Source organism: Cyclopterus lumpus, chromosome 7, assembly GCF_009769545.1.
Source record: "Cyclopterus lumpus isolate fCycLum1 chromosome 7, fCycLum1.pri, whole genome shotgun sequence".
Lineage (NCBI taxonomy): Eukaryota > Metazoa > Chordata > Actinopteri > Perciformes > Cyclopteridae > Cyclopterus > Cyclopterus lumpus.
In genome coordinates, this window is record NC_046972.1 from 1,892,407 (window position 1) to 1,906,546 (window position 14,140).

The 14,140-nt window shown below is 46.2% G+C and overlaps 1 protein-coding gene across 5 annotated transcripts in view; it reads right to left on the reverse strand.

The window, feature by feature from the left end:
- Positions 1-2,135: 2,135 nt before the first annotated feature.
- Positions 2,136-14,140, reverse strand: part of flna (filamin A, alpha (actin binding protein 280)) — a 47,884-nt gene continuing 35,879 nt past the window's right edge. Inside the window, exons 31-49 of one of the 5 annotated variants that reach the window (XM_034537322.1) lie at positions 13,850-13,873; positions 12,961-13,208; positions 12,255-12,329; positions 11,460-11,559; positions 11,236-11,376; positions 11,034-11,162; positions 10,317-10,490; positions 9,603-9,764; positions 9,311-9,514; positions 9,028-9,180; positions 8,772-8,894; positions 8,022-8,288; positions 7,810-7,947; positions 7,513-7,628; positions 6,413-6,545; positions 6,127-6,303; positions 5,826-6,044; positions 5,538-5,735; positions 2,136-3,516 (exon numbers count right to left, since the gene is read on the reverse strand). In XM_034537322.1, coding sequence (XP_034393213.1) covers positions 3,332-3,516; positions 5,538-5,735; positions 5,826-6,044; positions 6,127-6,303; positions 6,413-6,545; positions 7,513-7,628; positions 7,810-7,947; positions 8,022-8,288; positions 8,772-8,894; positions 9,028-9,180; positions 9,311-9,514; positions 9,603-9,764; positions 10,317-10,490; positions 11,034-11,162; positions 11,236-11,376; positions 11,460-11,559; positions 12,255-12,329; positions 12,961-13,208; positions 13,850-13,873 — 2,966 coding nt within the window. In that variant the 3' untranslated portion in view covers positions 2,136-3,331. The remainder of the gene's footprint in view (positions 3,517-5,537; positions 5,736-5,825; positions 6,045-6,126; positions 6,304-6,412; positions 6,546-7,512; positions 7,629-7,809; positions 7,948-8,021; positions 8,289-8,771; positions 8,895-9,027; positions 9,181-9,310; positions 9,515-9,602; positions 9,765-10,316; positions 10,491-11,033; positions 11,163-11,235; positions 11,377-11,459; positions 11,560-12,254; positions 12,330-12,960; positions 13,209-13,849; positions 13,874-14,140) is intronic. The other 4 variants (XM_034537317.1, XM_034537319.1, XM_034537318.1 and 1 more) reach the window with 4 other exon arrangements.

The window sequence follows — 14,140 nt, forward strand, 5'->3', positions numbered from 1 at the left end:
AGGGAGAAGATGGGACACAGGGCCGTGTGGGCCGATGCTGGGGACTTTAGACTGGACCTCTGTAGATAGGAGGGATCCTCCTCAAGATTATGGTCAAAAACAAGCTCTAGTTTGATGCTTTTTCATGCACTCTGGTACCTATTTACAAAGTATCTTAATGCCTTAGCCTTTGAAACATGTAAATGCGTAGGACCTAAAAAACGGCAGCTTACTCTCCAGATCATTATGATTAGAAGTAGGCCTATTAGTAGGCTAATTGATAGTAATTATTATTAGTACTGAGGAGAAACTGCTATCATAAAACATGTACTGACTAAAGAGAAAAACAGTGAAATGTATTCATGTTTTATGCAGTTTGTGCTGTCGTGAAATGTGCAGTGTTCACATCTCTATCATCTATCTGTTTCACTCTCTAGGGTTGTCAAATTAAATAAAAAGACACCTATGATGAAGAGGAATCTACATCAATGAATAAATCAACAGCAAATATCAACCATTATTGACAAATGACTGCAGACGCTAACCTCTTACACTTCCTGTGAAAGGTTATTTTTGGGGAGTTTTTCCTGATCTGATGTGAGGTCCTGGGACAGGGATGTTGTATGTGTACAGATTGTAAAGCCCTCTGAGGATAATTTGCAATTTGTGATATTGGGCTATACAAAATAAACTGAATTGAATTGAATTCCTTCTGTTTTGGAAGAAAGAGATTGAGTTCTCATGTGTTCCTTAGAGCGTGTCCAATGTCACCGTGTTGTCCTGCTGCTCTCGTGTTTGGTAATCCTCTTAAGATCCAAATAACCTGTTCCCTTTAACACACAAGCAAAATATCCTCTTCAGTCAGACATTTTCTGCAGTACAACTCCCTTAAATCAGTTTATGGTTCTCAGCTGTTTGGATTATATTATACCAATGCTGGGATCCAACGAGGTGTGTAATTTCAAATTTGGGAGAGTATGGGGAGAGTGGTCGTCCCGTAACCTCAAGGTAGCCGGTTGGATCCCCACTCTCCCCATAGTTCATGTTGAAGTGTCCTTGAGCAAGACACTGGACCCCCAGTTGCTCCCCGGGCGCTTCACTGCAGCCCACTGCTCTTTAATAACTAAGGATGGGTCCAATGTAGAGAATAATTTACCCATGGGGATAAATAAAGTGTACATTATATTATTACTGTCTCCATAGAATAAAGGCAGACAGCAACCAAAAATACCACTCGGCATCAAACTTGTGGCATCCGCCTTCATTGCCAAAGGCTTCGGCATGAGTATTGTTCCTTTCCCACTCGAGCTTGGGGATATGCCCATATAGTGGCCTCTCGTGCCCAGTGCAACTACACCTTTTTAAAACTCGTTGTTTCATGATAAATAACATCGTGCCAGCACGTAGGTTTTTAACCGCTTTCGCCAAAAGGACCCATTGTCTCTAATCACACTTTTCATAACCCCGAATGTAGTACTCACTTTTAAAATACTAATTGGAAATGAATAATGTTCAACCAACAAACTTCCAAAATATATTATATTTCTGAATCCTTTGGATTTTGTTTTACTGGCACATAAGAATAAATGTGAATGTTTAACATACTGGGATCAATGTGGAACATTCAACATTAACTTAGACATTTATTAATATAACTTTAATGAAAAATACCAGTTAAAGAATGAGAAGAGTCCTTACTCTGAAGTCCTACATGTTCAGAAGAAGAAAAAGTTACCAGGAGTATGATCATAAACAATGCTTTGAAGGCCTGTTTTTGACTTTTATATTCTTTTATATTTTTGACATCAGTGTGTACAAACCAAACCATTAGTAATCTAATGATGTCATTAAAACAAAAGGCTTCATAAGGCGTGTTGCTGCATCGCCCTCTGGAGGAATCGAGTCGGGCCTAATAAGGAGTTGGAGTTGTCCAGGAAGGGCGGTGGCTGCAGACCCGTAATGTGGTGCACTGGAAACCAGTGGAAACCTCTGTGGTCGCACACTTAACAGCACTACAAGGCAACTGTGTGCTGAGCAATAACTTCACATTTAAAGAAAAACATTGATTCAATTCACCGGTTTCACATTTGTCATAGTTTAGAATCTTCAATGTGAACCGGACAAAGTTTAAAAACACAAAACAAACAGACATTGGATTGACAGAAAAATACTTAGACAACTTTATTGTGTATCAAAATACTGTCTTACAAACACTTTAAAGCCTTTTTTATTTAGGAAAAGAGTATTATTTTTTGTTCTGAAAGATAGACTATGCACAAAGCGAGCTGGAAGGACAAGGGGGGGGGGGGGTAGAGATAAACATTGAGCAACAGCTGTTGTCTTTGGTTTTTTGGTCGATCAGGACGTGACTAAACCCACAACTTCATCTTCAGCCCGTCCGTCCAGCACAACGTTAGAAACTTCCCTTTTTAAGAACCTTTTATTGTGTATATGAGAGAGTTCCACACTCAAAGGTGAACCACCACAAGCGCATCGCATGTCACTGTTGACGTAGGTTTCTGAATCGGACGCTTTGTGAGTTTTACAACCTGATGAAGATCACATGTTGTGTCCCATTAAAACAGCAGCAGTGGTGCTGAGCACGTGTGACAAGCCACCAGTAAGCTACTGTGAAATGTGTCCCTCTTTTATTACTTCCCTATTCTAATCCATATCGCGACTTTAAGACCAGCAGTGACTAACCTGGATCCAACAGCAGCCTGGTTAGTCAAAGAGCGCCATGACAACCACGTGCTGAAGTGGCCGGTTATAAGTTAACAGTTCATCGGACTTTTATACGAACAATTCAAGACCTGGTGTCAAATGTGTGTCCGCTCACGTGGGTCAAGAAGGCCCATTACTTCGGTTCAAGTCCTGCGACTGTTCATACAAAACTAAATCCATCGTTTCTGTATGCAAGAGAAGCTCCTCCAGTGTAAACAGTAACCTTCCATCCAATGCTACGCTAAGCTATCCTATCATTGTACACAAGTTTAGACTAGTTAAAACCTCTTTTTCATCCCTAAATGTACTCAATGATACGATTCGGCAGAAGAATAAAACAAGGAATGGAGAAATTGATCAGAAAGAGAGCAATACGTGTCCATGCATTCATCTTTGGGAGATTCAGGACTTAAAATATTAACTGGTGGGAAAAACACAGATATCTGGCTGAGGATAAACACTGAAGCTTTGTTTTCTAGTTGGTTAAATAGTGATAAGACACAGAAAAAGCCAGAAATCTTAATTTGTAACAGGAGCAACTTTGAGTTGTAAACAATGATCGGTTAGACTAGATAGACTTTCAGTTGTGTTAAACAGTGGTTTAGGTTTGTGATGGTGGAGCTGGTGGTTAGACAGTAATGTGGTAGGGGCTGCCGGGGATGTGCTCGTCTCCCCACTTGACCACCAGGATGTACTCGCCCTTCTCTTTCAGCTGGTAGCTGACGTTGTACAAGCGGTTGCCCAGATGTTTCACGAGGATCTCCTCACAGGGGACCTTTGGACCATCCACACCGACTAGGAGCATGTTACGACCTGTGGGTAGAGACGGAGAACGTGAGTATAGACGCCAGTTTGAACGGTCATACCCGCCAGGCGTAGGCTGTGGGGCGATCATGCCGTGTGTGTGTGTGTGTGTGTGTCCGTCTGTCCACAGCTATTCTCTTATGCTACTGGACCCATCAGCCTCATCTTTCTTGTGCTCATTTATGACTACATGCTCAAGGACCTCTGGTGGTTGAGGGGATTCATTATTCCATGGATTGTTCATGCCAACTCATCCCTCCTCCTAACTGGCTGTATGGACTGCAGGTGATCAACAACTGATTCAGGAACAAAAGACATCTCCGGCAATAGGCTAGGCTAAAAAAAGAAGCCTTACGTAGTTTGTTGCCTTTATTGTGGCTCAAAAACTGACATATATTGAAATAGTTGGTCTCATGTTAAACCGGAGCATCTGGAGATTAATTCTAATCTGTGTGCAGCAAGACAATGGAGATGTTTTACCAGTCTGTTGGACCAGTGCTCTGAGATGTTGGAGATGTTCTACCAGTCTGTTGGACCAGTGCTCTGAGATGTTGGAGAGGTTCTACCAGTCTGTTGGACCAGTGCTCTGAGATGTTGGAGAGGTTTTACCAGTCTGTTGGACCAGTGCTCTGAGATGTTGGAGATGTTTTACCAGTCTGTTGGACCAGTGCTCTGAGATGTTGGAGAGGTTCTACCAGTCTGTTGGACCAGTGCTCTGAGATGTTGGAGAGGTTCTACCAGTCTGTTGGACCAGTGCTCTGAGATGTTGGAGAGGTTCTACCAGTCTGTTGGACCAGTGCTCTGAGATGTTGGAGAGGTTCTACCAGTCTGTTGGACCAGTGCTCTGAGATGTTGGAGAGGTTCTACCAGTCTGTTGGACCAGTGCTCTGAGATGTTGGAGAGGTTCTACCAGTCTGTTGGACCAGTGCTCTGAGATGTTGGAGAGGTTTTACCAGTCTGTTGGACCAGTGCTCTGAGATGTTGGAGATGTTTTACCAGTCTGTTGGACCAGTGCTCTGAGATGTTGGAGATGTTCTACCAGTCTGTTGGACCAGTGCTCTGAGATGTTGGAGAGGTTCTACCAGTCTGTTGGACCAGTGCTCTGAGATGTTGGAGAGGTTTTACCAGTCTGTTGGACCAGTGCTCTGAGATGTTGGAGATGTTTTACCAGTCTGTTGGACCAGTGCTCTGAGATGTTGGAGATGTTCTACCAGTCTGTTGGACCAGTGCTCTGAGATGTTGGAGAGGTTCTACCAGTCTGTTGGACCAGTGCTCTGAGATGTTGGAGAGGTTCTACCAGTCTGTTGGACCAGTGCTCTGAGATGTTGGAGAGGTTCTACCAGTCTGTTGGACCACTGCTCTGAGATGTTGGAGAGGTTCTACCAGTCTGTTGGACCAGTTTTTTTATTGTATTGTATATGGATGAATAAAGTACATATCTTATCTTCATCTTATCTACCCAATATGGGTATTATTATGATCCACTAAATGTTAGGCACAATACGAGATGAACAACTCCCTGTTTGTTATATTTGCCCCCATCTTGACTGTAAGGGAATTGAGGGAGATTCAACTCTTTCATGTTTAATATCACAATACCCATGAGCCTCAGCCGCCATTGCCACGGAGATAAAGTAGAGGTCAATCAGAGGAACAAATAAAGAAAGGTCAAAAGTTAACAGACTTAAGCTGCATATTATGTTTTTCTTTAACTTCTGCCTGCCGTGAACGACGAGCTAGAAATTATTTTATTCTTGGACATTTCTATCCATAATGCATCTTGTAGCAGAGAACCAGAGACCTTTTACCAGTTATTCATATTTTGGACTGATGAATTTCATGTTGAGTCGAGCCATACAAGTGCTTCAACTGGGAGTCACAGAACAGTCTGTGGGAAAACTGAACGAGATATTTGCTTCTTCCAGAAAAGGTTACCTCCCACTTCACAACTAATTAAAATACATTCATGCATGCACACATTAGGTCACAGTTAGATAGAACGCACTTCTTAACGTCACAATGACACACACCTGCTTTACTGCAGTCAACACTGAAGCTGTTCTTCTGGCCGATGAAGGCCTTGGTCAGGCCCTGGCCCTTGGCCATGACCTTGCTGGCATCGGACTTGGTAGGAGCTCCCTGCTGAGAACAGCTGATGGCCCGGGTCACAGGGTCGACCATGACAGAAGAGGTCTCGTGCATGCTGTGGCTGGACACGAGCTTGGAACCTGGGAGATGGAGGCGAGAGTGGAAGTTGATCTCGGGGGGATTTACATTCGGTTTTGAGCTCGTTGTAGAGAAATAAACGCGTTGTTCACCCGTGATCTTGGCTTTGAAGGGGCTTCCGACGATGTGGTAGGGGCCGCCGTATTTGATGGAAATCAGATAGTTACCAGGAGCCATTGGGGTGTATGTGACCTTGTAGCCCTCGGGGCACTCCACACAGTCCATCTTGACCTTGGAGGGCCCGTCGATGGTCACGGCTAAAGCACCAGGGCCCGCTTTGCTTGTGTTCACCACAAATTCACACGCAGTTCCTGGAGGACAACGAGAGGAGTTTTGAGGAGAGGATGGGGACACATGTAAGGTTCAGTAGGACTGAGAGGGGCAGTACGTTACCTGTGGTGCCTCCCTCCAGTCCTGCCCCGTAGGCCGACACCATCCCAGGGTCTCCGGCCTGGCCCGTTTCTCCTACTCGGATCTTAAATGGACTACCAGGGATGTGACTTCCATTGAACTTCACATCAATCAGATAGAGGCCGTTCTCTCTGGGGATGAACCGGACTGCATACTTATCTAGACACACAGGAAGGAGGGAGAGGCGAATGACAAGTTGTTCTCATGTCCAGCAACACGTTAAAGATCCCTTCAGTGTGCTCAGTCTGGACTCCATCCCTGTGGTCACCTTGGTCTATCTCAGTGACGCAGCACTCCTCCAGAGCTCCAGACGGGCTGTGGACCTTTGCGTCGATCACCCCCTTCGCTCCGTTCAGGCTGACGGCAAACGACGCCGGCTGGTTCACCTTCAAACCCGACTCCTGCTCGACAACACACACTGACACACTCAACACTGCATCATCATTATGTAACAGCCAATACTCAATACTGTCCACTTAAGAGCATCGAGATCACCACAGTATGGTCTTGAGACCACATGTGCTACTGTTTACCTCACCTGAAGGTTGCTAACAAGGCTAAAGAGGAGGGCTGTGCAGTGACAGGCAGAGGAAAGCAAAGAGAAAGAACAGAGATAGAAAAAGTGACTTCTTTTGTGAGAAGGAGCCCGTTTGGAGCCCGTTTGGACCGTTTACCTGTGTGTTTGTATGTGTGTGTACACGTGGAGGCGGAGTCTGTATTGTACTGCTAATGTATGAACGTCAGCGTTGTACAGGGGAAGAAAACAATAGATGGAAAGTCGTGCAAGATGAAAATAGAAATACTCGTGGTAAATTGACATGATGAGAAAGTCACATTTTGATGAATTATTAGAATTTAAATGTTTACTTAGTATCTAATCATTTTCACTCAACATGTAGAAAAGAAATGGGTGAAATAAAAATATTAACGTTTGTACTCCATCCATTTGTTTTCTTTTTCTGCCAGAAGAGTATGTTTCCACAGTATTCTTTGTTTGTGTGCAAGTGAGGAGAGAGACAGAAGAAAAATAGCCCATGTCAGACCTCTTTAACCCTTTAGCGCCCCGTGTCACTGTTAGAGGTGGGAGGCTGTTGGCAGCCTTTAGAATGAGGCACGAGAAACACACACAGTCCTCTAGTATCCCAGAAGCCCTTGCACTGCCTAACAATGCAGCAGCAGCTGTTGGGCAACCACAACCACATTGGCCTGCTCAAACATCCACTTCTCGGTTTTATACTTGAAACTATGACAACCTGTAAAACTGTTACCAACACTAACGCAGAACATATTGCTGCTGCTGCTGCATTGGAGGCGGGGTGCTGTGGCCTGGCGTGTGCACACGGATGTGTGTATGTCTCAGAGCCTCACCTGAAGACTGGCAACAGTGAGGCGGCGGGCGTCATCGGACGGCGAGGCCACGGGGACGACGAAGGGGCTGTCGGGGATGTGCTCGTCGTTGAAGCGGATCGACACCTCGTAGTCTCCTGCAGGGGTACGGGCGTCCAGTCACAAACTACAATAGTCACAGCAATACCAAAACAGTGGCAGGCCTCCTCGGCACACACAAAACAAACATGTATGGCAAAACAGGAAAAGAATGTGAAAACCTGCACTAAAGAAGAGAAATGTGATTCTCCTCCATGCATAAAGCCCCCCGTCTCTCACCGGGCTCCTGCACGATGTAGGACACTCCACTGGACCCGTCCTTGCGGTCCTCAAAGGCAATTTCAGCCTTGCTCGGCCCCTCCACAGCAATACTGAGACCTCCGGCGCCAGCCTCCCTCGTCCAGATGCTGAACTCAGCTACACACAAAACACGAGTCAGGTGTGCGGTGTAGAAGAACACACAGACTAATAATCCTAACCCCCACACCAACCTGGTACTCCTGCTTCTGCTCTCTCCAGGCCCGGCCCTCCGGCACGGACCTTGTGAGCCCCGCCCTCTCCGAGGGGGCCGACAGTGAACTGGAATGGGCTGCCAGGCACATGCACACCGTTGTATTTTACACACACGGTGTGCACGCCGGTCTCCGTGGGGACGAAGCGAATGCAGTAGGTGTTGTTCTCTCCCTCCATGATGTCAGCCTTGTGGACCTGGCCAGACGGGCTCGTCACCTGGGCCGTCATGTCCGCGATGCTGATCTCTGGAGGTTTGGGTCATAACACATGCAGTGAAGCTATGTAGCGTTTCATTTGGATATGACAATGGAACAATGTGGAAGAACTGTCAGTCAGTTATAAAGACATAGCTCGCTAAAGTTGGTCTCCATAAACGAGTGGTCATAACAGACCAAGAAACACGGGAGAAGCAGAACCCGGACTCAACTGAGAACTGAGTTTACTGCTTATGAACTTTGACTTGTTTGTAACCGTTCATCCATTCTACTTCACTAGGCGCCTGTATTGCTGTGGACTAAAGATGTGGTGCAGTTTGGCCAGATGGTGATGATGGAACCTTTGAAGTCACAAAACTGAATGAATTTCCTGAATCTGCGGGTCCAGACGAATCTATCCATTTAAGCCACGCCCATTTGCTTCTCAATTGTCTTTCCGACATTTTGAATTGTGTCCAAATCTGTTTTTTTGCTACTCCTCCTACATATTTTAAGCAATAGTCATGAAATTACCTGGAATCTTGAGGCTGAGATCACACTGGCTGCCGACGTTGGCGACCGATGCTGCTCTCCTCTTCCTGGTGATGCTTTCCTTCATCCTGCCCTCTCCCGTTACCTTCACTGTGAATGCACTCCCTACACACACACACAGAGTTTGGACTTGCCATCCTAACATCAGATGCTCTACCGTGCAGATGCACTGGGACACTATTGACATTCCATGAGCGACATATTGCAGCATAATCCCTGTCTGTCTTTAAGTAAGCACCTGGCACATGTTGGTCAGCAAACTTGATGTTGATGATGTAATTTCCTGGTTCAGTGGGAGCGTAGGTGACCTTACAGGTGCCGTCCTCCTGGTCCTCAGTGTTGATGTCCACTTTGCTTGGCCCCTCAATGGACAGGCTCAGGCCGCCATAGCCTGTGTGTGTTATGTGTGTGTGTGTGTGTGTGTGTGTGGGTGTGGAAGAAACATGAGAGAGAGCACATTAATAAGAAATATGGATGGCTGACAAAGAAATGCAGTAATATTCTTTGAATCCAGTGTATACCTGCTTCACGCGTGTCGATGATGAACTCGGCGGGTTCGAAGGTCCGGGCCTCGTTCAGGCCCTGTCCACTCACACGCACGCGGCTGGCGTCGCCGATCTCCGATTGGTTGATTATGACAGAGATGGGGCTGCTGGGAATATGGCGACCGTTCTTCTTGATGTTCACAAAGTGCTCTCCGATCTCCTTAGGAACAAACGAGATGCCTGTGACAGACAAAAAGCAAGAGGAGGGTGACAGCGTGAAACAAGGATGAAGAAGCGTGACAGCGTGAGACTTCCACCACTCACTCACCAACATGTCCGTTACGCAGCATCTTCAACAGGCAGGGCTCCTCGCGGCCCGAGGGCGTGGTCAGGGAGGCGGTCAGCTGGCTGAGGTCAAACTCCCCGATGTCCAGAGGGATGTCTGCGGCTGAGCCCACCTTCAGATGGGACATCCTCATGGAGTCATCACCTGAGGACACAGCAGGAGAGAAGACACACCTTTTACAGCACCCCCCATTGACTTGATCAACTGGTAAGGGTATTTGGGAAACTAGGAGGTAAAAAGGAGTTAAAGCATGACCCCAGCTTCGGTACCAATGGAATAAGGAGTTCTTCTATGGGCTTCTATGAGTGCAGGTTTAGTTTAAAAAGATCTCGCCAGAATTTAACGTATTCTTGTCCTTGGGTTATATGTCCGTTCCATTCTCGGGAACACCTGAAAGGAGTTATTTTAAATCTGTCACAAATGTCCACCTGTACTCAAGGGCCATTCATTTTATATCTCCTTGAGCGGATTTCTTTATATTTGGCTGATTAGATTTTGCACATTTTTGGCCATAACTCAATAATTCATATGCATTTGGCCAGAGCTTATTAATATGCACCAAGAACTGCACCTTTAATGTGTTATTCTTTTGTTCATGTTGTTACAAAGAGATCCAATCAATGTGAAAATGTCTCCAAAATGGTGGACTTGGTACTTCCAGTTTATAATTAAGGATCCGAGGACCGGTGATATTACCAGTAATCCTAGCAGAGAAGGGGCTGCCGGGGATGTGCTTGTCATTGTATTTGACCAGGATGCTGTAGTCTCCGGGCAGGACAGGCAGGTAGGACACGGTACAGGTCCCGTCCTGGTTGTCAACACAGCTGATGTCTGCCTTGGATGGACCCTCGATGGCCAGAGACAGACCCCCTTTCCAGCACACGATGTGAGCAGACAGTGTTTAGTGTGGTGGAGTTACTATTTACACACACACACACACACACACACACACACACACACACACACACACACACACACACACACACACACACACACACACACACACACACACACACACACACACACACACACACACACACACACACACACACACACACACACACACACACACACACACACACACACACACACACACACACACACACACACACACACACACACACACACACACACACACACACACACACACACACACACACACACACACACACACACACACACACACACACACACACACACACACACACACACACACACACACACACACACACACACACACGTGTGTTTCTATTCATTTCTTATTTTCCTTAAATCGTTATTTGTTTTTAATTGTGTAGTTTCCATTGCATCTTGACAATCAATTATATTGGATCACAACAAAAACAACAAATAGATGAAGAAAATACTAAAAAGTAAAAGGGTTAAACATTTATTGGTACAGTCAGTACATACCCTCACCGGCATCTTTGGTGTTGACAGTGAAGACTGCCGGCTTGTTGACGGTCCCGTGGATGAGGCCTGGCCCGTAGGCACTGACATTACCACTGTTCATGTAGTCCACATAGAACTGTAAGGGACTTCCTGTGAATGACAACAGATTCATCATGTTCAAAGTTATTAATTCCTGTTGGAAACAATGGACTATAAGTCGTACCAGGGATGTGGATGCCATCGTATTTGATGTCCATCTCGTGCAGACCGGCCTCAGTGGGAGCGTACTTGACCGTCACAGTGCCATCCTTGTTGTCTGTGATGTCAGGCTTGGCCACCTTGCCCGATGGCATCCGGACCTCACCTTCATCAGAGGACAGACACGCAGCGCACAGTGAGACGCCGACAGCATTGCTAAAGAGTGTGCTCACTATAGTGCAGACTTACCTGTGATCTCTCCCTTCTGGATGGTGAATGGGATGACGAGGTCAAACGGCCTCAGCCCCGCCACATCCAGACCGTTCATTCCCATCGGCCTGTCGGTTGCCTAGGAGACAAGAGGCCGGAGGTCAGATATGCAGCCCGTGGAGATGGGTGTGGTTACATTAACAGTCAGGGGGGGTGGGGGTAAAGGTTCCCAAACACCAACACAAAGACAATCACGAGATGAATAGGTTGAAGGTGGAGGTGACAACAGTGATCATGGTCAGGATGATGACACCGACACAAAACTGCGAGAGAGGATGAGATGAGGACAAAAACACTGCAAGGTCAAAGGAGGCTGACAAAGCACAGTTGGCCATTTTGTAAAATGTGGAGCGGCTGACACATTGATCGTTCTCAAAATGGATTTTTTTGGTCTCCTGAGCGAATCGACATGGAGCAGTGCTGAACAGACGGCTGCACAAAGAGTTAAATGTTTCATTCCTAAAGTGGAAGGAGAAATAGTTCCCATGTTGCCGAATAAAACCTGTGTGCACACTTTTGGAGCGGCAACACTCAGGAGAAGAATATCATTTAATGTTTTTTTAAACGTTGTATTGTGCAGCTCTGTTGCACTGTCCATGTGTTGAAGGAATCCTGTTTATGAGCTGGAGGAAGAAGAAGTCCCCTCAGAGGTAAAAACACCTGTAAAGAGAGACACTGATGCAGGCTGATGACAGGAGGCCATGTATGATGACGTGGAGGAGAGAAAGGAAGACAAAAAGGATGAGAGAGGCTGGAGGCAGAGGTTTTAGGTACCCAGGGCTGTTGAGCGTAGTACTGGGGCATTTGGCTCTGCTGCATGAGCTGGTCTGATGGAGCTCCTTCCAGCGCCTGAGGGGGGTGGGGTAGGTAAGGGTTGTGTAGGGGAGGGAAAGGGTCAAAAAGATGGAAGGGGATTGGAGGGAAATAAAACAGCAGTCAGAGTGAATTAGAAAATGTCTGGCGCAACCAGGACCCAATCACGAAGCTTCTGTGGATAGAAACAGCATCAGGGAACTTAGCATCCCTCACTCACACCTTTCTACTAAATACAAACAGAGCTGTGTGTAGGTTTATAATCCTAGTACATCTTGTCCTGTAATCACTGGCCAATATCCTGCTGAAGGGATTCCTCGTAAACCAATGCTAACGATAGCTTAAAGGGACAGTTCACATGTTTAGAAGTGTGCTTGTATGAGCTATTCTCCATACTCAGTGTGTATGTATATATATATATATATATATATATATATATATATATATATACGCACACACACATATATACAGTTATATACACTACCGTTTTTTGTTTTGTAAAATATTAAAGAACACTTTAACTTCAAGACTATTCTTAATAATTGCTCTCTGCCTGCAACTCGACCAGTTTTACTCTGTTGCATTTGTTCCTGTTGTCCCACTAAACAGTGCACAGGGCATTGCGGTGAAAGAGCATCCGCGTGTAAGTAAAAGTAAAAACACTCACCGTGACTTGGAAGGGACTGTTAGGGATGTGCTCTCCTCCGAAGCGGACGCAGATGACATACTCGCCAGGCTGCGGCGCCGTGTAGAAGATGTCGAACGTCCCGTCCTCGTTTTCAACGACGTCCACGTCGAGCTCCGCCCCCTCGGGCGTGCACACGCTGCACGTCACCTTGCCTTTCCCCGCAGCCTTGGCGTCCACAGTGATGACGGTCTGCTCGCCAATCTGGATAGTTGGGCCGACACCAGCTCCTGAAGAATCAAGAAGAAAGGGTCAGTGGTGAGATGTAGAATGCTTTATCTTATTCACACACACACACACACACACACACACACACACACACACACACACACACACACACACACACACACACACACACACACACACACACACACACACACACACACACACACACACACACACACACACACACACACACACACACACACACACACACACACACACACACACACACACACACACACACACACACACTACAGTTAGCATGCACATTCCAGAAACATGAGACCGAGATGACGCTGGATAAGGTCCATTCTTGTTATTTCCATCTACTGTATGTTATTACCAATGACTCATAGGTTGTTATCATACAGTTCCAAGTAGAACTGACAGCTATATTAGCCATTCCACCATGCCATCCTCTGTTAGTCCATTAGTCTGTCCAATCAAAAATGAGAGCCGTTATGACAGAGGAATTGGAAAAAGAGATGAGTGGAAGAAACTGCACTGGGAGAGAGAGAGATATAAGAGGAGAGGTAGAAAAAGAGAGAGAATGGGATGTTGAAAGCTAGTGCCACTATCCTCCATGCTGACAGGAAAGAGAAGAGGTAGAGCAGGTCCTCTGCATTACAAAGTCGTTCAATAGGCTTACCTAAACCGTGACCGCCGATTGAGACTGACAAAATGAACGGTGAGAAGCAGGGGAGGAGCGAGAGAAAACACAAGTGACAGTCAGGTGGGCGTGGGGGTGGTGGGAGGCAATAACTGTGCTCCAAACACTTGGATGAAAACAAACGGTGATGGTGGAGTGTGAAGCAGAGAGGGAGGGTGTGTGTGTGTGTGTGTGTGTGTGTATGTGTGTGTGTGTGTACACAGCGGGGAGTGTAACTGAGGAGCACAGCGTGAGGAACACAACATAACAATGCGTAATAAAAATGAGATA